General features: G+C 40.1%; 1 protein-coding gene across 1 annotated transcript; it reads right to left on the bottom strand.

Moving 5' to 3' along the window:
• Positions 1 to 14,159: 14,159 nt before the first annotated feature.
• lmo2 (LIM domain only 2 (rhombotin-like 1)) lies at positions 14,160 to 18,067 on the bottom strand. The gene is made up of 3 exons (XM_085282535.1): positions 17,533 to 18,067; positions 16,594 to 16,809; positions 14,160 to 15,586 (listed from the first exon to the last, which is right to left on the bottom strand). Exons 1-3 carry the CDS (start codon positions 17,571 to 17,573, stop codon positions 15,361 to 15,363), a joined length of 483 nt encoding a protein of 160 aa, XP_085138661.1. The 5' UTR covers positions 17,574 to 18,067; the 3' UTR covers positions 14,160 to 15,360.
• Between the last annotated feature and the right edge of the window lie 4,658 nt (positions 18,068 to 22,725).

Raw genomic sequence — 22,725 nt, 5'->3', positions numbered from 1 at the left:
CACCCCCTCCTCTTTTTTTTTTTTAACTCACCCCTAATACCTTTGAAAACCAAGGATGCTCTGGAACGTCACCAGGCAGCTTCGTGGCACATGTAGAGTGCATGCCGGGGCTACGATGACTAACCTATGCCCTACCCCTTAGGCTTTTCAGGATGTTAAACTCAGTCCCAAACATACCCAATTACAAACAAACACACATGCTCGAAATTCCACTTTCACTTAAAGCAGCTCGCTGACCCTCCTTTCCTCTCTATTCAGGTTACCTCTTCCCACTCTCTCCCTCAGGCCAGCGGTAATCCAATAGAGGACTTACTTTAAAGGAGTCTGAACAGGAAGGCAATGTGAGTGACTGGGTAACTAACCCAGCTGCCTCCTCCTCCTCCTTCCCCACCAACTTGTATATGTTCAAGGGGAGATGCAAAGACGAGTGCAGCTTGACCCGATTGTTATCTGTTCCAACAACAAAGTCCAGATTTCTGCAGCTCTAGAGCAGCTCTCAGAGGGTGCAGACACAATAGTGAGCTAAATGCTAACATCATTGCTGTTTTGCTTGTTAGCAATTTCATATTTAGTTATTAACAGAAAGTACCGCTTGGTCTGGTTTTGCAGTTTGTTTTTAAAGAATTGATTTATATCTTGTTCTGATCATAGCACTATTTTGAAAAGGTTTAAATATTGTTATTATTCATCATAACGAGGCATACTCAGAATTGTATTGCATTTCAAGGCAATCCATCCAACAGAGGAACTACCGCACTGTTTGTTCACACTAACATGCCACAGTGCAATTTTATTTTAGGCTTTACTGCTTAATAAACCTTTTAAATATTCCCAAACACAGCTGGTGTGAAGATATGTTACAGCCACTTAACTAATGATGAAACTGGCAGAAAGTCACCAAACTTTGAGAACTTCTACAATAAACATTTCACTTCAAACCACAAATGTGAACTTCTCTGTGATACAAGGAGGAAGTCAGACTTTTACCTAACAATAGTCTTTACAATTCCTCCTCTGGGGATGATGAACATAGGTACAAATAATCCCTCCAAGTTGTTGAGCTATTTCATTTTAGACGAGAGTGAAAGATAGACAAAAGCTTCCATTCTTGTCAGATTACAATTTATTTTCTTGGTTCAGTGGTGTTGCATTAGTCAGTTCTTGAGAACATTAAATGACTTGGGATCCTGTTTGGCTGGTATTATGAACCACCCAAATAATTGTCCAATTTTCCTAAGTTTCCATTATTCCATTGTTTGCGAAGTTTCCTTTTGCAAACCCTTTGTTGGCCCACAGCATTTTAAGGTTGCATGACTTCTTTTATTTTCCCTTTGTTGCTCAAATCTGACTTCTCTTTTCCTTTCTGTTCCCATCTGTTACAAAAAAGAAAACTTTTCTTCAATGTTGCCACTTTTATTATGTCTGACCTTTTTTCCTTTGTCACATAATCACTCCCATTCTTTGTCTCTCCTCTAGTGCGAGGGTTTGGCATTTCTGACTGCTCAACATCCCAGATGGCAACATCCAGATTGATTTTTGTGGCTGTGTCATAATATATTCTGACCATGCGACAGCCAATAAATGCTCTTGGTCGACCCTGCAGCTGAGAATAAAGCTTCAGATTCCAGTCGTCTCAGAGGCAACAACAAAAAAGCTAAAAATCCTGCTGTTTCTTTATTACTTCTTTGCGATGTATTATTTGCAACTAATGTGAACAGTAGTAGTATTTACTGTAATTGCTGTAACCTAATTTAACTAACTATTAGGGGCTCCTCACCTGCCATGTGTTAATGCTGGCACTGAAGAGCTGCATGCAGATGCATCACATGGACTCCCAGGTAGTCTCTGACCCAACAGAAAAGGTTGCCTCCAACAGACAAACAGAGCTCCACTCATTCACCTAATTGTCAGGAATGTTCTCATTGAGACAAGAAAGAAGCTCTTTCACATGGCGTCTAATCAGAGTCATGCTCCCAGCACTTAATTTTGTAGGACACTTGTTGAACAACTGCCTTGTCCTCTTTCAAACGGCTGAAGCGACTCGGAGTCCCGTTCACCCCCCTCCGCACATCCACCACAGCACAATGTTAGTTCACAGCCTCTAACCTTTTCTCTTATCACATGTCCATTCACTGCTGCTTTTAACAAAGCCTTACCTTCTTCTGTTGTACTACTTTAATTACTCAATTTGCTCTTGGTTTGAAGATCTGAGCGAAATTCAAAGAAAAATTATAGCTTTTCCAAAAAAAAAGCAAATAAAAGGCGTCCTTGCTTCAAAACAAAGAACAAATGCTGGCAAAAAATAAAATAAAATTGCATTACATTGTATTTTCAACACTATTTAGCCCTTTTGTTTTTAACATGTGTCATTGTGGATGTATAAAAGAGACACCGTTTCATCCAGTATTCAGACTTTTGGTAGAGATATCATTGTTTCAGTTGTTTTTGAGACATTTTGATTTTTGATAAAAAATTTCAAAACTAAAATTTCATATGTCAATACTTCACAATTACAGTAGCCTGTTGCTATAAATCATGGCTATTTTTGGGTACTGTTTGTCAGTCTGTCTGTTTCCAGGATTGCAGACAGACAGCGTATTTGCTATTCACTAATAGTCTTGTCAGGAGACCACTCTCATAGTGCCCTTGTAGGTTGTGGACTAAATTACTTACCTATAGATGTTTCTATCTGCGTGTTACTGTAAGCCCATTTTTCTTTTGTTCATTGCTGCAGATGAAGCTGACTCAACTATGATTTGTGGGTTCAGCTGTGATCTCAGTCAGCTGCAGTAGTCATCATAGCATCCAGGAGTCTATAACAATTATTAGTAACAAAGCTTTACAACATATAACTTGAGAATGGAGCCTCTGGCTGGCCTGCAGACCTCGGCTCTCACTATTGCAGCAGGTTATTACTGTAAATCTATGGGCCTTCTTGGCACAAGTGAAGAGGGTGCTGTCTATCTTTAACATATGACAGTTGGCATGTGCAATGATTAGGCATTAAAGACACATGTGGGATAATACACTTGTCTCCACACACATTTGCCAAGATTGCTTCCACAAGTCAGCTCCTCAAATGGTGGCAAGAATTCTTTGACATTTCTACAATCCTGGATTTAAAATTAACATTGTCTTTTATATTTTATAACCAGCCTTGACTTTTCTAATCCTGCCGAGGGCTCGCGTCTCTTTGGTTTAGTAATGAGCCATATTTTACAGACTGCAGCTCCTCTGTGGACTTTGATTTACTCTGAGAATTAGCAGACTTGAGGTAATTTATGGAGCTATTTTACTGCATCATAGTACAGCTTTGGATCGGGACATTTTTATTTTCTTTATTATAATGCCAACTGTTTCCTGCCAAATGTGCATGAGCTAGGGCAGAATGACAGTAAACAGCTGTGTGAACGTTTGGCTAATGGGTCTTCATGCACGGGTAATATTTCAAGCTGGGATAAGTTTTGCCACAATTCAGAAAAATTTCACAATCTTGCTTTAGCTGATGTTTACGCTTTTCTTTGGTTGAAACCTGTCAAGTGTTTTGTGATCTTTCTGGACTGAATGTTTGTCTATCAGACTTAGCTAAGGCCGACATTCCCAGAGCTTGATGTATCCAAGTAATGGGATTTGTGGAAATTCTGCTCTCAGACAATAATAATTGGATGTTTTTGTGTGGTTGACTCCTGTCTAAAGATAGTGACTCACATGGCAAACACAAGACATGGCAGTCCCTAAACCTGTAAACTGTTCCTGAAATTGGTGGCCGAGCATATTGGAGTGGAGTGGTCCACACAGGGATGCTGGCCAGAGGCCGATCAGGCCGCATGATTTAGCCTGAAAGGTAGCAGCAATGATGGAAGGTCACAGACAAAGAGCCCACTCACCAGTGCTCTTTTGCTTTACGCCTCAAACTCACGCGCACTGCCCTTCGATTGCTTATTGAATTACATCTAATCATTCAATTAAAGTCACATGGAGGAGCAGCATACATTGTCTGAACCGAGGCACTGGATGGTGGATAAGGGGCACTGTGTTGTTTTTCGTGGGAAGTTACAAAACAAGATGTCTGAAATGTTAGCACTATGACAGGCGTCTCAATCTTCAGCTTCAGCTTGGGAAAGCACCATCGGGAATCTAGATCAAATACTGCGATTTCCGTTTTCCCATTCAAACAACAGCTTGCGTACACTGACATACATGACTAAAGTGTTTTTTTAATCTATGAATAAAAACTCTGCTGATCATGGAATAATTACCACATCTGTACAGCAGAAGTGTGCAGGAGACAATTTGGTAACACTTTGATGTGTCTAATAGACTAATGCAGCAGAAGATCCTGTGTTCTGTCAGCAAAGCAGATAAAGATGTGCGTCCAAGATGCAAATGAAGCAATGCACATATTCATACCAACCCCAAGTAACCAAAGGATGTATAAATAATATTCCTTCTGCTGCAACATCAAGATCAGAAGGATTATTATTATTATTATTATTATTATTATTATTATCATCACAATATAATATTCTCAGCTTCTTCCGTTTATTTCTGAAAAATTTATTCCTGTCCGTGCTATAATGGCTTTTCAGTGATAAATTAGCCACACAAGAGTTCAATTTCATTAGGTCTAAGGATTTTTTAAAAATGTTATGTGAATCCACTTTAAAGTCTAAAATCTTTGAGGATCTGATGAATTAAAATAAAGTGAAAAAAGATGGTGAAAAGGATAAGTGAGGACAAAGGAGGGCAGCTATGAAGACTGGAAAGATGGCACCTCCATGTCTCAGAGAGAGGGAAGACTGTGTCTGAGAAATGGAGAACAAGTGTACTGGTACCAAATTTCAAGAACAAGGCTGATGTGCAGAGCTGTAGTAAATACAAAGGGATAAAGTTGATAAGCCATACCATGAAACCTTGGGTAGAAGTTGTTGAAGCCAGGTTAGGAATAGAAGTGATGATCAATGAGCAGCATTATGGCATCATGCAGAAAAAGATGTGATGTTTGCTTTGAGAAAGTTGATGGAGAAGTATAGAGAAGGTCAAAAGGAGTTCCACTTGAGTACCTAGAGGAAACCATATGCCAGGGTGCCAATAGGGGAACTGCGGTACTGTGTGAGGAAGTCAGGAGTGGCAGATAAGTATGTGAGGATAGTGAAGGACATGTAAGACAGTGTGACAGTACAGATTGGTCCAAGGTGGGGGTGGGATTACATCAGACATCGCCTCTGAAACCCCCTGTTTGAAATAATGATGAACAGGTTGACAGATGAGGTCAGGCAGGAGTCTCTGTGGACTATGATGTTTGCAGATGACACTGTGATCTGCAGTGAGAGTCGAACAGGTGGAAGAAAACTGGGAGGTACGTACTGGTATGTATGTGTGTGAATGAGAAGGAGACAGCAGTAGCCTGCCTCAGTACCTAGTGAGGTGTCTAGGTATTGAAGATAGAAGAGTTTAAATACCTATGGTCAACCACCCAAAGCATCAGAAAGAGCACAAGAGAGGTAAAGAAGAGCATGCAACCAGGGTGGAGTGGCTGGATTATGACAGAAGTATAGCAACAATAGTGAAAGGGAAGATGTATGGTTTGGAGATGGTGGCAATGACAAAAAGAAGATTCACGGATGTAGAGAAGGAAGACATGTAGTGGGTTGGTGTAACAGAAGAGAATGCAATGTGAATGCAGTGTGAGATGGAGGTAGATGATCCATTGTGCCAGCTCCTAAAGGGAACAGCAAAAACAAAGGATTAATGGGGGTAATTATCATGATCCCAATCACTTGTGTTTAATGTCTCATTTGTCAATTAAATTTTAAAATCAAAGCAAAGTTTATTACTTTATCGTAGGAAGAAATGAGACTTATTCATGAGATTTATTGGCACATTTACCCATGTGTATTTAAGGCCTTATGCGGGGTCACTTCCAAGGTTTTCCTAATCTATACAAGCGCCGTGTGGAGATCTACTGTGGCTGGAGCAGGTCGGGTGTTGAGAGGCAGCAGTGAGTGTGAAGGAAATGGGGTCTGGCATGTTGACTCAGGAGTAAATCCCTTCGGACTTCTCAAAAGACTGTTATTAGAGTTTAATAACCCCGCGATCCTGGACACACTCTGAAGCTGAGAGGGATGACTGATGAGCAGGCAGCATGCAAACTATAAGCATCAACTCATCCAGAAGCTGCAATCAACGCTTTGGATGGATGAGTGCAATCCAGTGATGAGGGAAAGGGGGGGAAAGCTTTGAAAAAAATGACATTACACTTTTGTTTCCACTTTTCACGCTTCCTTTTTTTTTTTTTAATTGTCTTTTTCCTGGTGTTTGAACAATTGGGTTAGAAACCACTAGATTACACTTGTAAATGATATGGCTAGCACAAGTTATTTGTTTTCATAGTTAGATTTTATTACCTCAATTTTCCCAAGGCCTTCACAGCAGTGTTCTCAATTTCTCAACAATTGAGGCTCTTAGTTGTCATTAGGTGCAGCATATTTTTAGACAAAGGGTACATTCTGTTGTCTGCAAAAGCAAAAAGCAGAGCATGAGTGAATTGTTTCAAGAGAATCTGCATAATGCTTAGTGACCGAGTCTCCATTTTAAGCTGAATTTTTTCCAGACATGCTGTAGCGCTACCAGAGAAAAAAGAAAAGGACCAAGTGTGGAGAGAAATGGACTATCAAAGGAAGGAACTGAGCTTTCATGTTAGGACACTTTGATTGTGTTACAGATTGGTTCCAGGTGAGGCTCCTCTGAAAGTAAAGAAGTCAAAGGGAAGACAGAAATTCGTAACTAAGGATGGCATTGGCAGGATTTAAACATAAAGGCAAGATGTAGAACAACAGGTGTAGAGAATTGAGGAGGCTCAAACACTGTGTTGTTGTTGTTTTTTACAGTGGGTGGCGTGGAGCCCTCCAGATGTTTGTGGAAAGTGTCTTTCTTAATCATTTAATAAACTTTCAGACATCCCCATTTCCCAAAAAGTTGGTATGTCAGTAAAAACAGAGTCCAGTGATTTTCACCGAACTGTAACTCATATAAAGACAATACATTTATGCCAAAACTTAAGAAATATACATATTGGGGGTTTTAAAAAAATCTATATTCCTATCAAATGTTTTAAGACACAACAAACAAAGGGGAACATTTATGATATATTATAATGTTAGTTAAATACATTGTGATATAATGGTGGAAAATCCCAAAACTAATTAGGTAAAATACTAACATAAGTAAGTATTTAAAAGATAGCGAGTCTCTTATAAGCAAATATGTGGATCAGTTTAAGATATAAGATTGTAAATATGTGGGCTTACTCATTATCTATACCATATAAAAGCATTAAATGATTTAGAAAATCTATAGAAATCTTTGTATGCAAGGGACAAATCCCAAAACCGAGACCGAAATGGTTAAAAAGATGATTAATAACCGAAACTATTCTATAGTGAAAAATATTGCATTGGGTTTGAGGCACAAAAAACATTTATAAACAAGGTCTAGAAACACTGTTACGTTTAATCTTTCGACTAAAAATGAGCAGGACTATTCAGCTTGTTCTCAGTGCAGTTCAAATGCTGGCATCTATGGTGGTAAGGAGGAGTGCACGTCACATGGGTAAGTGAAGGCACCGTTAATGCTAAATAGTATGCACAGGTTTTAGAGAAATACAGGTGGCTATCTCTCATCTCCTGAAAACATTTGTTGCATTATGAAATTTAAAAACATGACAAATGGAAGCACAAACTGTTGAAGAGCTGAGAGACAAACTGAAATATTTCACTTTCAAAGCTACATGATTTGATCTTCTAACTTTCTAAGTGTTTGCAAAGTATTGCTAAAAAATGAGGCAACACACCCATCCACCCCCTGTCCCAGCTTTCTTTGTTGTTGTTGTTATTGGCATCAAATTCAAAGTAAGAACATCTTAAAAAGACATTTAAGTTTCCTACTTGAAAGATTATTTGTAATTTCCTGCATTGTTTTCATTTTTCACAGAAAGTCCGACCATATACCACAACCCCAAAATACTTAGTTCATAATGGAAAACCAAGGCGTGCAACCTAGTCTCACATTTCAATCAAGTGAACTGAAAGCATCAAATATTTTCTTTTTTTTCTTGAAAATGAATGAAGTAGTCAATTACTGAAATACTGGGAGTCCTTTTCAAGAATAGTGATTGATTAATCAACTTCAGAGCCATTTTATGAATTATGATGCATTGTTACAGATGAAAATTTGCCATGTTTAGTCATGTACAGCATAAAAATAATGCATAGAGATGCTACTGTCAGTATATCTATATTTTATTTTAGTCAAACTTTCAAAGCCAATACAAATATGCAAGTTAAAATCTCTGCCCAGCCAGTTTTCTGTTTTTACGTTCTTCATAATCCATCCAAATGCGGCCTACCATCCTGCCAATGTGACTGCCTGCACTGATTAGAAGCAGGCATTGCATGGGAAGTCCAATTAGAGACGGAAATTGCACTGAGGCTGGCGCTGTATAGCGAAGGTTTGCCGCATGGTCACTTACCTGCACATCTGTACCGATTTTTTAAAAGCAGTAGCCACCTTTTTCCACCACCTTAATTGGAGTTTCCATCGCTGATTGCTTGAAAGTGAAATACACTGCCACGGTCTGCTTCCTGGTAATGGTCTGGCTTCTCACTGATGCCTGATGAGAAGGAGGTATGTGTCAGACTTAGATTTATACCAGGCAGGCCGTTTTATGCTCATCTAAATAGAGCACGTAAGGGATCCCAACAGTGTTTGGTACAAGAAGTTGTCTAATGTTGCTGGGATAAAGTGCCTCGATAAAATATTACGTGCATGACCGGGCTGTGTTTAATAAGAAACAGGAAGTAGTTGGCTGAAGGAAAAGACACCACAGCAATCAATCACTGAAACGTTCCTAACTTTACCATAGCATTCACATGTAACAAAAGAGAATAAATCACAAAGGTTATTAAGACTCTCAATTATAAGCATAATTTTTTATATTGCCTGACAGCTTTGCTCTTTATACTGACCTGTTCTCTGCTTTCAGCACAGGCACAGTTCACCTTTGACCTTTAACAGTTACTCATGATCATACTGAACCCTCAAGAATCTTTTCATGTGTCACGTTAGCTCATTTTCTCTACTATTCATCCATGAAAACATAAGTCGGTGGTTTTGGAGTTATAAAGCACATAATTCCTACGATTGTAGTTTCTAATCTGTATTATGTGCTCACAGCATGCAGCTGCATTTATTATTGTTCTGCAGTTTTGCTGCTTGTCCATCCCAGTAGGGCGGCACTTTTCCCCTCAGCATGTTTGATGAAGGGCTTGTGTAGTAGGGTTATCAGAAGCCAACGCTGCTCAACATATGGGGATCATTTAAGAGCATAAAGTGACTTATGGCCCAAGAATTTTGTATGCTGAAAAAAGAAAACATCCTGTAGATTGGTTCAAAACAGATTTACTATCCCTGCATGATAGATCAAAAGAATTTGGACCGTGACAAACTGTAGGATATCTATATCAAACGAATAAAAATATATTAGGCCGCTCAGACTAATTTAGTTTGAAAAATAAAACAGACAAATTTGTTTGTGTTTGAGATGCAAAGTGTATGCCAAACATTTCCAGAAGTTGATGCATCACAGAGAAGATTTCTCAGATTTCCCAGGGAGTTTGGACATGTAAACTGGATATCCTGATGTATTGGAAAATTCCTAATTCACTCATTTACAATGAGATAAAGGAGAAGATTGAAGGATATGTACTACTTTACTGCTTATATGGTAGAACTGCAGTTAAAGCTGGCAGCTGGCTAGCTTACTTAACATGGATAGGAAAAGGAAGGCTAACAACTAGCCTGGTTTTGGACGTAGCAAAGTCTGTATATTTTTGTTTTCATGCTGGGACTAGCAGGGAATCAGTGATGCTCCAGGTCCTGTTTAATCCTTGAAAAATACTGAATTTCACTTATTTTCTAACTTCGGTTAAATAGGGCCAGATCTAAGCTAACTAAGCTAACAGGTAGCTTTGAGTTTCTTTTTATCACTTTTTATTATGTGACTATTATTAGTACTAGTATTTTAGTACTATTACTTGAATATGCTGTTTTTTTCATTTTGTGCCACCTTACCTCAATTATACGGAGAGAAATGAAGCTACCTAAGACATGAGAAAAACTAAGGAAACTAAAAAACAATTAGCTTATGAATTAAGGAGTTATGTAGTCTAGTTATAGCCTGAATAGTTCAATTTGTTATGCTGCCTGATTACAGCATTCTTTTAGTGATAAAAATTTTAGTGCAGGGCTTTTATATTGTTGCTTTATTGCATTTGATTGAGTAAATGGATTTGAATGATTCTGCTCTGTACTTCTTCAGCCTTCCTCTTGACATGAGGCCTCCAGGCTAAAGTGGTAAACATCATCATAATCAGACTCCATCATGTCACACGTCTGTACATATGGCTGGCTGAAAGGACAATAAGAGGGGGAAGATTAAAAGACTCAAAAAGACATGGTGGGGTAACAACACATGGGAAGGTAGATGAGAATAGGTGAAAGAGGTTGTGTGTAATAAAAAGAAAGAAAATATAAAGTGGGAGAAAAGTCAATGTGGATGGAACTCAGTCATGGAGTTTTTCTGGGGCCCCAGATATTCTCTACCTAATAAATCCTCGGCACATATTTAATCTGTTCAGAAGGACATGCCCGGAGAGAGTTAAAGGATGCACGCTTATTACTCACCTATCTCTGTCTAAGTTTGCTCCCATACCAAATCCCTACAACCCAACCCCCCCAAACCCTAACTCCCACAGCCTGTCCTGCAGCCAGACTGCAGGCGCTACGGGCTATCAGAGAATCGGAGCAGGAATGTGACTCCTGACAGACACATCTCTCAGGACCTCAGACTAAATATGTTCCCAATTAGCTCCATCTGATAAAGTGTGAGTGCAAGTGAAACCCAAGGCGGGCATGATCAATAGCACTTTGCTCATTTTTTTTTTTTTAGATGGCTTTGACATTGACAGGCCGCACTGTGATTAATCGCTGTGGTGCTGAAGATAATTGTCCAACCACATCTTCCTTTAGAGGTGTTGCTGAACTTTCATTCATGTCTACAGAGCTTTGAGTGTAGGTCGTCACTTCCAATTCACTTCTAATCGTGGTCCTGAACTGGCATCCATATGAAAACCAGCTTTCCCTTAATCTTCCTGTCGTGCGCCACCCAAGACACAGAGCATCTACCTGGAGAAGAACTGCCATCTAATGTTCATGCTGCACACTGCACCAGAGTGAGCGCTATTAGTGGTTGTTGTTTCTGTGGGGCCAGCTGTTTGATAGAAACAAGCTGCAAGCTGCTGTGGTTTAATTCTCAAAAAGTTTCCTTGGTTTCCATGCGCTCACAGCTGGATGTTTTTAGGTTTCCCCATATGGGACTGCTGTGACACGGGCACTGGAGATGAAACAGGCCTCCCTCGGCACACAAACACGCCACTACACTCCCGGCCTTGTGTACAGCTGGTAGGGATGACACAAGAGGCACAGGGCTTTATTGAGTCCTGCTGAGACTGCAGTGCAAGTCAATGCAGTGCTCTGGTAACGCTCAGCCTGCAGGGCAGCAGTGGAGAGTCAGTGGATGGAACACAGGCCGCTTGGCCAATGTAGAGAGTTTCTGTAGGCCAGTGTGTTGTGTGTGTGGATGTTGTGAGATGGGCTATAACCATCCATCAGCTCCATCCCTTTTAAAGAGTACAACACCTTCATTTAACCCTAATGTTCTGTTTGGTGTTTAATGGTTCAAAATACAAATCAAACATTGTTTAATTACCCTGAAATACAAGTTTCTGTTTCGTAGGCTTGGGATTATGAGGGAGTTAGGAGATGAAGAAAGGGAGCCACGTTTCCTTTTTTTCAGAGAATTAAGTCATTTTCACACTTACACTTCAAACCTGATTTTTTTCTAACACTTCACATAGCCTGCTTAAACATTAGCTGATCTTTTACATACAAGCTCCGTGGTATAAAGTTCGTCTGATTGGCCCAGTGTGTGCATAGCACAGCTAATACTCGAGTGCATCCATTGCTAGCGAGTAGGCATCATGTGCACTGTCTCCTGCCCGCTCTATCGGAACAACTGCCTCAGCTAAAACACACAGAGTATTTCAAGTAGTTTGAACTGTGGAAAATATCCCTATACTAAAGTTTCCCTCAAATTGTCAGAAGTTTCTGTGCAGTTGAGAAGGTTAGGCTTCTCTCCAATCTGTTCATCAAATCTAAAACCACGGGAAAGCACAAACACAGGCCAGGCTCTATGTATTAACTGGTTACGTGTCATTTGTTAAAATCATACAGAAGCCAGAGAGTTAAAAGGACAATTTATTGCTCTGCAGGTGTTATGATATATTATTTCTTGGCCCAACAAACAGCAGAGGCTCAAAGAAATTACTGACCCGTGTGCCGTTATGCTAAGCTAAATGCTAAGGCTAGTTTGTAGTAACCTGCCACCTGTTTGTGGTAAGGTTTTATACTTCCAAAGCGTTTGTGGTCAGATGGCGAGACAGGAATAAATGAATGAAACAACCCCATTGTTTTTATTATTCTTAAAAATGATGATGGTAGATGGTATTCTCTGCTGTGTGCTACTCATATCAAGCCGGGTGTTCAGTATGGAATTGATTTATTGGTGAGACCACCGCATAGATTTTTAGGTTTTCTTTGTTATTCTTTTCTCTTTTTTTTTTACTATGGCACCATTCCTGAAGCATTGCCTAATGCCACACTGATGATTCTGGAGACCCCCAAACGAGCACAGGGCCTATATCTCTCTGGGTGCCCATCTAGTGTATTCCCATCTCTATTGTGGTAAAACTCGTTAGTTTTCCCCACAAGTGTCTCCTTCAGCAAGAATGTAATCCCCGTCTGGGGTGGGTTTGGTCTGTTTCTTCATTCCTTCCTTCTCTATGAGGAAACTATCAGACCCAGCTAATCATCCTGGAGCTTCTGTGCTCTGACATGGGTTTTTCACCCAGTTCTCTCCTTTTTAGTCTCTCCTATGTCTCCTTTGTTGCAGACTGTTTCCCAATCACATCTTTCAACCACTTCTTAATGCCAGCTTAAGCGGTCTCCCTCACCAGCTAATATCGTGTGGTCAGGCGCCTTTATTCCAGAGCGGTTCATGGATTCAATTACTGGCGGGTGCCAGTAAAGATAACTGGGGATGGCAGGACGTTGTTGGATGGCACTGGAGGAGCATGCTTTGTGGCCAGTTCAGAGTGAGTTGTCAGCTGGCAGTCATGAGGAGAGAGAAAAAACACTGTGTCCCAGCTTTGAAGACAGACAGTGAGAGTAAGGAAAGGATTGAGCATTACAGCCCCAGACATCATGACTTCATTAGAAGATTCTTCTGTTTCTGTCTCTTGGATTCATCGATCATGTCAGACGAGTTTGATCTTATTGGGGAGCTCTCCTTCTCCTTGGCAAAAAACAAACAAACCCCTAAAACAAACTGAAATGTCATTATTTTAAGCTTGAATTTATAAATCATTTAGTGACCTCTTGTGGCTAAAAACTGGGTTGAAGAATTGGTATCTATTTACTTAGTTGCCAAATCCTTCTATTTACACCTTCTAATAAGCTTGATAAAACAAGCTTTTAATCAGATTTATTGCAGCTTCGCTCTGCTTTCAGCTTCTGAGATGTTGTGTACAAAATATTGATCATAATAAGAAATACATTAACTTAACATCTATTACTCATGGTGATTATAGTTTAATGTTTGCGTTTTATTTTTAAGCAGTTATAGTCATGACTCACTTAACCTATCAGGATGCAAACGACACAGATGAAGCTGGTTTTCATGTTGTCTGTTGGTCAAAGTGGTACTAAGTGGTACTTCAAATCTCTGCTTCTTGTGTTTACATTCTAGATAACTTCCTAGCATGTTTGTTTTACTGTTGCTGTGACCAATGTGCAGTATATATTCCAACTCTGATTTGCCATTCCTGTTCGGAGCATAAAGAGATTATCTTGACCATAATTAACGCATTATTTGCTGTTATTCTGGTAAATAACGTGTTACAAATTGTATCTGCATCACGATCTCACAAGCTGTTTGACTTTTTCTTTGTGACTGCCAGGAAGACACCCAAAGATTATCAGTATTGCTCTGAATTGTCATTTATTAAATAAATTCAAGGTTAATATACAAAAAGTCTTGAATGGATGTCCAGAGAATAGGTAAAATTACAAAAGACGCATGCAAAACCTCTGAAAAGTCAGTAAAACAAGAATTGCATGGGTTCCTTGACCACTAGAGGGCGCCACCGGTTCACCCCGGTAATACATAATCATTCTGATCAGACCCTCTTTTTTTTTTTTTTTTTTTTTTTTTTTTTTAAATAAGTGGATGTTGTTTTTCATTTATAATTTGAAAATCAGGTAATGCTTTAATTACAGGTCTGTAATTTCCTAATAAATTCTCACAAATTTTCTTGTAAACTTTCAGAAACGATCATAGATGTACAGACACAGCATTCACCTGGCACATATCCACTTCATTCATTCCACCTAATTTCTAGTGAATCAGCCAGTGCAGCAGGCCGTTCGAGCATTTTAAATTTGTCCACAGGCAAACAATGACTTTAAGAGATTGTTTCACAAACTGTGAAGTGGACCTTGGTTGTATGTGGAAAAATATCAACTTAAGTTGAATGAATGAAGTGGAGCGCTATAATGATGACTTGAATTTGATTTAAATTCAGCTTCAATGCTTGTTTCGTTAATTTTTCATAAAAATACGAAGAAATATATGTTGGTGGAAGTGATAAGGTGGTTGATCTCTTCTCAGCTTCTTACTGGAGGCATGCAAAATAAAGCCTGACAACCACTGCTTTAACATATTACAGTTACAATTAATAAGCATTCAGTTAATGTATGTTTAGATTTAGAGAGAGACGCATTCTTTTAACAAAGTTCAAAAATAATTAGCGCTGGGAAAGTATTAAGAAATTACAAATCCATAAAAGACAAACTGCTGATCTGCTCAGTGTAAAGACTGCAAGAAACTGGACAAATTTTTTTTTTATCTTGTTTTTGTTCCAGTGTACAACAAATGACCAATATTGCATTTTTAAACATTGTCAGTATTGGAGCATTTATTTTTTGCCTTCAATAAAAAAAGCTCTCGGTTATTGCTGGTGCAGTCTTCATTAGTCCCCATCAGGGAGACGTGCAGAGCCCCTCGTTTGCTTTTTTTTAATGATTCCATATTGATTTCAAATGCATTATAAAGCCTGCATTTTAAATATAAAATGTCTATCAGTAGTCCATTCCCTTTGAATCAAGGGGGAAGAAGACATCCTCCTAAACCATATTATTGTTGTTGAGCTTGGTCCACTCAAAGATGTCCTGCTCGCACACAATGTCTGAGTTGATGAGAAGGTAACGATCACCCACGCAGAAGTGCTTCTGGCAGGCAGCGCACTTGAAGCACTCCAGATGGTAAACCTTGTCCCGCACACGCATCGTCATCTCAAACGCTCGGATCCTCTTTTCACAGGAGGCGCAGAGACCGTCCTGGCCAAAAAGCCTGAGTGGATGAGAGGACATCAACATGTTACTGGGAGGAAGATGGAAAACATTTACTCGCTCTTAATGATGTGAAGCTGTAAGAGAGACTGACAGTATCTCCATTAAGGTACTCTGGATCTTTCCCCTGAGCCTGAGGGATTGAGCTGTTAGAAACCACCAGTGCTTCACAGACTTTTTCTATCCTGCTCAACTTCAGAAGCTGAAAATGTCACACAAACACCCACGATTTTTAGCAATTATTAGCAATAATAAATGGATCAGAGCTGGATTTCTGGGAAATGGTGCGGAAGTATCGAAGCATTGCATTACCTGCTTCTTGTTTGTTTATTTTACAGATAGGTTGTACTGATCTGCTTTACTTTCGGTCCATATTTTTCACCATAAAGTGGAAATGCATCGTCATCAAAGCAACACATACCTTTATAGTGGTGATACAGAGCATTCACAAGCCAGGTCCAATCATACAGGTTCTGCCACTGATTGATACTACATATTTGAGAGCACATTACGTATTAGGAGTACACCAGTGGGTCTGCCTGATTTTGTATCTCCTCCTGATCTTATCTTAGGTAAATGTGTTTACCTGATATGGCTGTGCACCACACAGCTACATATCATATCAAATTTTATCAGTTCTTTAACAGAGACCTGCCTTCTTCTCCTGAATCTATTTCAACTTGTCCGCACTTTCGTCAATAAAAAAGTTACAGCAGGAAAGAGGTTAGAAATTTCTATACTTGCCCAAAGTGTTTCTCCATGAGCCTTTAAGGTGTGATAAAAGATATACATACTAGTGCATCTCAAAAAGTGCATCTTTTTCTTAACTAAAAGGGCGAACATCAATATATTCTACTACATGTAGACTTCAATATCCTCAGTCTACTTTGGTTTAATGTTGATGCTTATGGCTTTAAGCTCCATGCTAGGACATTTTAACATGTTGACCAGACCTCATTTAGACGACCTAATTGATTAATTCATAATATCACTACCAACTGAACCAACCTGAGGTAATCTCTCCGACACAGTTTCCTTCCCAGCTTGTAGTAGAGCCGACGACCCACCTCTCCCAACCGACAGCCACACAGATCGCAGCTCAGGCAGTCCTCGTGCCAGTACTGCTCGATGGCCTTCAGGAAGAATCTGTCACCAATGCTCTGCTGACATCCACCGCATGTCAGCAGAGATGGAGGCATCTGGAGGACCTCATCCACCGGTTCCCTGGGGGGAAAAAAAAAAAAGCAATAAGGATTTAGGGCTGCATCAAATTTTTGTTTCCTTCATCAGTTAATCTGCAAAGGTTTCCCTCAGTTGTGTGATTGGTTAGTTAGTCAATGTAACATGCAGATCTCTCAAACGTTCTGCTAACTGATGAATCAAATACTGGAAAAGAACTGTTCTAGCTCTGACACATACTTGTTGGTAACCTGTTGATATTTTGCTATTATTATGCAAATAAACCAAACATTTCCTGATCCAAAGGCACAGTTAGTGTTCTGCATCAATATTCACACTGTGTTGTATCTAATAAGTGCTACACAACCACATGTATATCTGAGCTGGAGCTGTGTGCACAGATGTGTTTTATTCCCATCCACCTGAGGGAGCCATTGGATATTAAACCGCTAACTAATAAAAAGTATGTCACACACAACATTGTTTGTTTTTTTTAAATGTCGATTTACGCTAGGAGTGCCTTAGCGCTCCACTTTTTCCTCGCAGGACCTTCATTTTGTTATTATTCACATTAACATTAACACATCACTCTGTTCTTAAACTTTGCCATTTTTAATCTAACAGCAGGATACTTCAGACCTTATGCTACCAGCTCTCTGGAGCTGTCTCACCGGAGAGTTGTGGCTGTCCCGTGAGTGCTGATGCGTCACGGATACTTTTACTTGAATCAGAAATGACATTATTTAAACATCATTCATTGCTACTTACTCGCTGGCCTCCAGCGTCTTCCTCTCTATAGTGGATGTCATTCTTCAAAGATGATGTCCAGCCTGGTCCACCAGATTAGATTTTGAAGTCACCGGCCAGCAAGCTCAGTGGGGACCCGCGAAGCGAAGCTGCGTGCGGGCGCTGCACCTGCTCCCCCTCCGAGGCACCACCAGCACCACCAGCAGCCCGCGTCAGGCTTTCAAACGTGTTCAATCGAAGGCAGCTGAGTCCAGACGAAATGGCCGCAAGACGCGAAGTGTTCGCTTTAAGCGGCTAAGCCGTGATGGAGGACACTGTCATCATTTCCTGAGGCAGTGACCCGCGGAGAGACTTCGCGTCTTTTCTTCCAAGTGTGACTCCTCACCCCGCAGGGACTTTGCTGCCTCTCCGCTCTTTTATTAAAATGCACACGCCGTCTGATGCGATCAGAAGGTCACTTGCGTGGCTCTCCGTGTCCGTGCGTGCCTTTTCACAGGCGCGCGACTCCACATGAAGCAGCGGGCACCGTTATTGTGCAGTAGCAGCAGCATCGTGTTTTAAATACACCCCCCTCCCACACCCCCTTCCCCTCCTCACACCCCCTCTCTCTCGCTTGTCAGGCTGTGCTTTCGTTTTCCTCTTCCTGCTCACGACTGTTTGACAATGGGGGGAAATCGGTCTTAAAGCGACAGCTTAACACGGCCTTGCTCTGTCAGGCATGGGGTGGGTCGTGACTGAGGCTAATGATTATTATGCTTTGCTTCGCCAGAGTCCAGATAAGACGAAAGATAAAGAGTGGCACGCTCTAATTCTTTGGGGAGGAGTATTTGTGTTTTCTCTCATAATTATGCCCCAGGTGTTGCCAGTTCTAAAAGGTTTTGACGGTCACTTTCTGTCAGGGTTCAGACGATGATGGTTATCACTGCGTTAAGTAATGTGAACTTGAATTCAGTGGATTTATTATATTATACTTAGAAGCAAATTCCAAGGACTTCATTTTACTTCCTGAATTGTGATTTTACATTTTAGAGGTCCTACATAAACACACAGCTGTAAACATGGTTGCCAGGGCCTTTTCAGACAATCAGGGAAGTCCCTTACTTTTTATTTTTTATTTATTATTTTTGTTGCATAACTTCTCTGTAATGTAATCTTAGATCACTGATTATGCACGAGAGTATTTTCAGACACTTTGAGCAATAACTTTGCATCACATATCTTCTAAACTAATAATTTTAAGGTTAATTGGCGTGGCTGTAGTTTAGGAGGTACAGCAGGTCACCTACTAATTGGTTTGAGCCCTGGCTGCTCCGGTTTGCGTGCCAGATTATCCTTGGGCAAGATCCTGAACCCGAAGTTGCTTTTGAAAAGTGTGGAAAAAGCACAAAAAAGTGCTTGTATGAAGTACTATATAAGTAGCAGTCCATCCACCAGTTAACTCACTAGTAATTACTTTAATGTTAATATTTCCATCTGACGTTTTAACGATTATGTTGAGGGTAAAACCCTCATATGTGTACTTGCTGATTCTTCACACAAAGCTCAGAGAAATCGTGAAGCTGGAGGAAAATGTGATTAAGCTATGCTTAGAAATAATCCAAAAGAAAGAGCTTGTGAAAGCTGCCTCTTTGGGGAATGAATGCATTGATATTTCTACATAGTTGGTGTCCTCATGGCTTTTCCTTTTCAAACCAGAGCTGCTGTGGGCCCTTCTCTTATCTCCTGCCAGTGCCTCAGGGCTGCCTGTAAGAGGGAGGGACACCGACAGCAGTCTGACTGGACAGGGAAGATAAAGCACCTAAACTCCAGCACCCAGAATCAGCTCCGCAGCCAAATGTAACAGAAAAAGATCACAGGCGAACTCTAAGATGAAGGCTGAAAGCATCCTTGGGCCACACAGTTTTAGAGCTGAGTAGACTCACTGGATTGATACCAAGCTGAGAAAGCCCAGGAGCAAGGTGAGCATGGCTGTTGTGTGCCAGCTACGCAGAAAACAGAGCAGTTTGACAGAGATAAAACTCAAACTACAAATCCTTCAGATGAGAAACACGTTCAGATTTTGTACAACACAATAACACAATGAAGGGACCATTTTGAGTATAGTGACTTTAATCTTCACTAAATAAAAATGTCATGCAGTTAAACCCTCTTGCTTATATGCAGTGCAGGAAATCATTATTTTATCCCCTGTAGAGTTTGTAAGTTTGCTCACTTACAAAGAAATGAACAGTCTCTAATGTTTGTGGTAGTTTCATTTTGATAGAGAGACAGAATATAGAACAAAAATCCACATGTGCCATGTGGCACATAAGCTACAATCAGTCAATCAATTACAGATACTCCTGATCTCAACTTATTATGTATACAAAGCACAACTATCCACTGAATCATTTTTTTCCATTCCAAGACCAAAAATCTGGCAAAGGATATCAGGGCCAAAAATTTAGACCTGCATTAGGCTGAAATGAGCCACAAGACCATCAGCAAGAAGCTTGGTGAGTAGATAACAACTGTTGATGTGATTATTCGGAAATGGAAGAAATATAAAATGAGCATCGATCTGGAGCTCCATGCAAGATCTTGCCTCAAGGGGTAAGGATGATCATGATAAAGGTTGTGGATCAGCCAAAAACTACATGTGAGGAGCTTGTTAATGATCTGAAGCAAGTCGGGACCACAGTCAGAACACCATTGTCAACACACTACACTATAATGGATTGAAAACTTTCACCCGCAAGAGAAGTCTTGGGAGAAAGAGCTGTGGTCAAATGAAACCAAAATCAAGCTCTTTGGCATCAAGTCCGCCAGCCATGTTTGTAGGAAGAGAAGTGAGCATGACCCAAAGAACACCATCGTTACAGTCAGGCATGGAGGTGGAAACATTATGCATTGGGTTTATTTTTATGCTAAGGGTACAAGACAACTTCACTGTATTGAGGAGCAAATGTATGGGAGCATGTACTATAAAATCTTGGACAAGAACTTCCTTTCTTCAGCCAGAACGCTGAAGATATGCTGTGGATGGGTCTTCCAGCATGACAATGACCCAAAGATATCGCCAAGGTAACGAAGGAGTGGCTAAAGAAGAAGCATGTTAACATCTTCGAGTGCTCTAGCTAGTCTCCAGGCCTCAATCCTGTAAGACTTCTGTGGAAAGACCTGAAGTTTAACGTTTCTAAGCAGCAGCAAAGAAACCTAAAGTATTTAGAGAGTTTATGTAAAGACTAGTGGGCCAAAAATCCTCTTGAGATGTGTGCAAACCTGACTAACTACAAGAAATATCTTAGTGATGTTTGCAACAAGAATTTCTCCACCAAGTATTAAGTCATGTTTTTCTTTCTTTCTGGATGTTTGGTCGATATTCTGTCTCTCTCCATTAAAATAAAGCTACCATAAAAATTAGATACTGATCATATCTTTGGAAGTGAGCAAACATACAAATTCAGCAGGGGATCAAGTAAGTATCCCTGCTGAATCCATATGAACAACAACAGCACAATGCAATTTTCCTTTGGCTTTGTAATGAAATGATTTGCACATATGGTTTAATTAATATTTCTTTGGTACTTTGAAAAGTTCCCATCCATATAGTTTAATATTAAAATTTAAAGTTCATTCTTTCTTGTCATAAACAGTCTTTACATGCAGTCAGCCAAGAAACTATTCTTGAGCTTTCAATGATGTAAAATAATCAAATAATGAATTAAACAGCTAAAGTTTTATTGACTGAGTGCCAATTTACGGTGCCAAAGATCAACAGTTTCAGTCAGTGCTTGCATTGTGTCATTTAGGAGGGGAGGTTTGTAATAGTCTTTTTAGTTTTTGGTATTTTAACTTTCTCCTCTCTGAGACAATTAAACAAAGGAGGTTTTGAAGCTCACAATCAATACTACCCATGGATACATGTGTAGTGATAATATTTGAATCCTTCCAGAATGCCACGTGGCATTAACACAAAGCACATGAACAAATTCATGACAGATGAGAAACACAAGAGAGAAGACAAAATCAGTACTGGCATGACACAAGTCATCCACTACTTCCTGTGGAGCTGACTGAGAGAGCCCAGAGGATGTTCAAACTGGCATGCAGAGACGAAGCTTTCCTGAAGGGTTGGTGCACATTGCATTCACTTCCTACTCCTCTACATGCACGATGGCACCCTTCTCATGGTTTCCCAGATAGACTGCTAGACTCCAGATGGCTCGGGGTGATAGGAGAAAGTATTCTCATACACAACTCGAGGCTGTTGTGACTGGGTGGTAAAACCCATATCTCTGTTTTAACGCTTCTTAAACGCCACCAGAAAGGAGGTGCACATTACTGTAGATCTGACATCCATGTGTCACCCTACCTCTGTAATAAAACTGAAAGGCGGGGGATTTTCACACTTCATGCTTTGAACTTTATAGCATTTAAAATAAGGGCAATAGTGACCTTTTATGCGAAATGTGGTTTGCTATTTTCAGCTTTTATTCCTCTCTGGGGTACAAGTTGGGGAGCAAACAGTTAAGAGTGTAGACAACCTTTAGGGAAGTGCATGTCCAACTTCCTGTTTTGCCTGTTTTGTACTGAGAGCATTATGGAGTTGAAAGCAGTGTGGAATGTCGGGGGGAAAAAAACATTGCTGCTAAGCAAACAGTAAAATCATACAGAAGCTAGTCATTCAGCAAAGAATGGGAATTTATTTCCCAAGAAACAAAATATTGAAAGTGCTTGCAGGAAAATTTCCTGAAGTAAAAGACTATGGACATGGTGTTGACTCTACGATTGTGCAAACTCTGGAACAGCATCAGTAAAAACGACTACTTCCTGTCCAATCTAAAGTGAAATGATATCTAGCTCTGGTTTAGCACACCCCTCCTAAACAGCAAAAGGTCTAGAAATGTTTTATTGTTTACTGGCACCACAAAGCACTGAGTTGTGCCTTTAACCTAAAAAGTTTTGTTGTAAAGGTCAGAGGTCAGATGAGGACCCACCCTAGAATTCTACTAGAAAAGCTGGACAGTCGTTGTTCGATTGAAATATAGCAGGCTGCGGAAATGAGTCACTGAAAGGGAGCTTCATTTACCCTTGGGATCCTCCCATAATCACTATTATCCTAAAAGAAAACACTTTTAGTGGAACATTGCAATCAAAAAGCTGTGCAGACATGTTAACTGCTTCCTGTATTTGGCAAAACAACAGAAAGCTGGCTACACATTCTTTTCAATA

This window comes from Mchenga conophoros, linkage group LG7, assembly GCF_057382185.1.
Source record: "Mchenga conophoros isolate Kocher_MC1m ecotype Shallow Benthic linkage group LG7, M_conophoros_male_GT1.1, whole genome shotgun sequence".
In the NCBI taxonomy this organism is placed as follows: Eukaryota; Metazoa; Chordata; class Actinopteri; order Cichliformes; family Cichlidae; genus Mchenga; species Mchenga conophoros.
This window is presented reverse-complemented; position numbering and strand designations above follow the sequence as displayed.

Bases quoted from the DNA above. Each gene is read 5' to 3' on its own strand.
- lmo2 (XM_085282535.1), bottom strand. From the start codon at position 17,573: ATGACATCCACTATAGAGAGGAAGACGCTGGAGGCCAGCGA. The intron at 16,810-17,532 runs GTAAGTAGCAAT...TTTTCCCCCCAG, and splicing joins AAGACGCTGGAGGCCAGCGA to GGAACCGGTGGATGAGGTCC. The intron at 15,587-16,593 runs GTTGGTTCAGTT...TCATCCACTCAG, and splicing joins TGTCGGAGAGATTACCTCAG to GCTTTTTGGCCAGGACGGTC.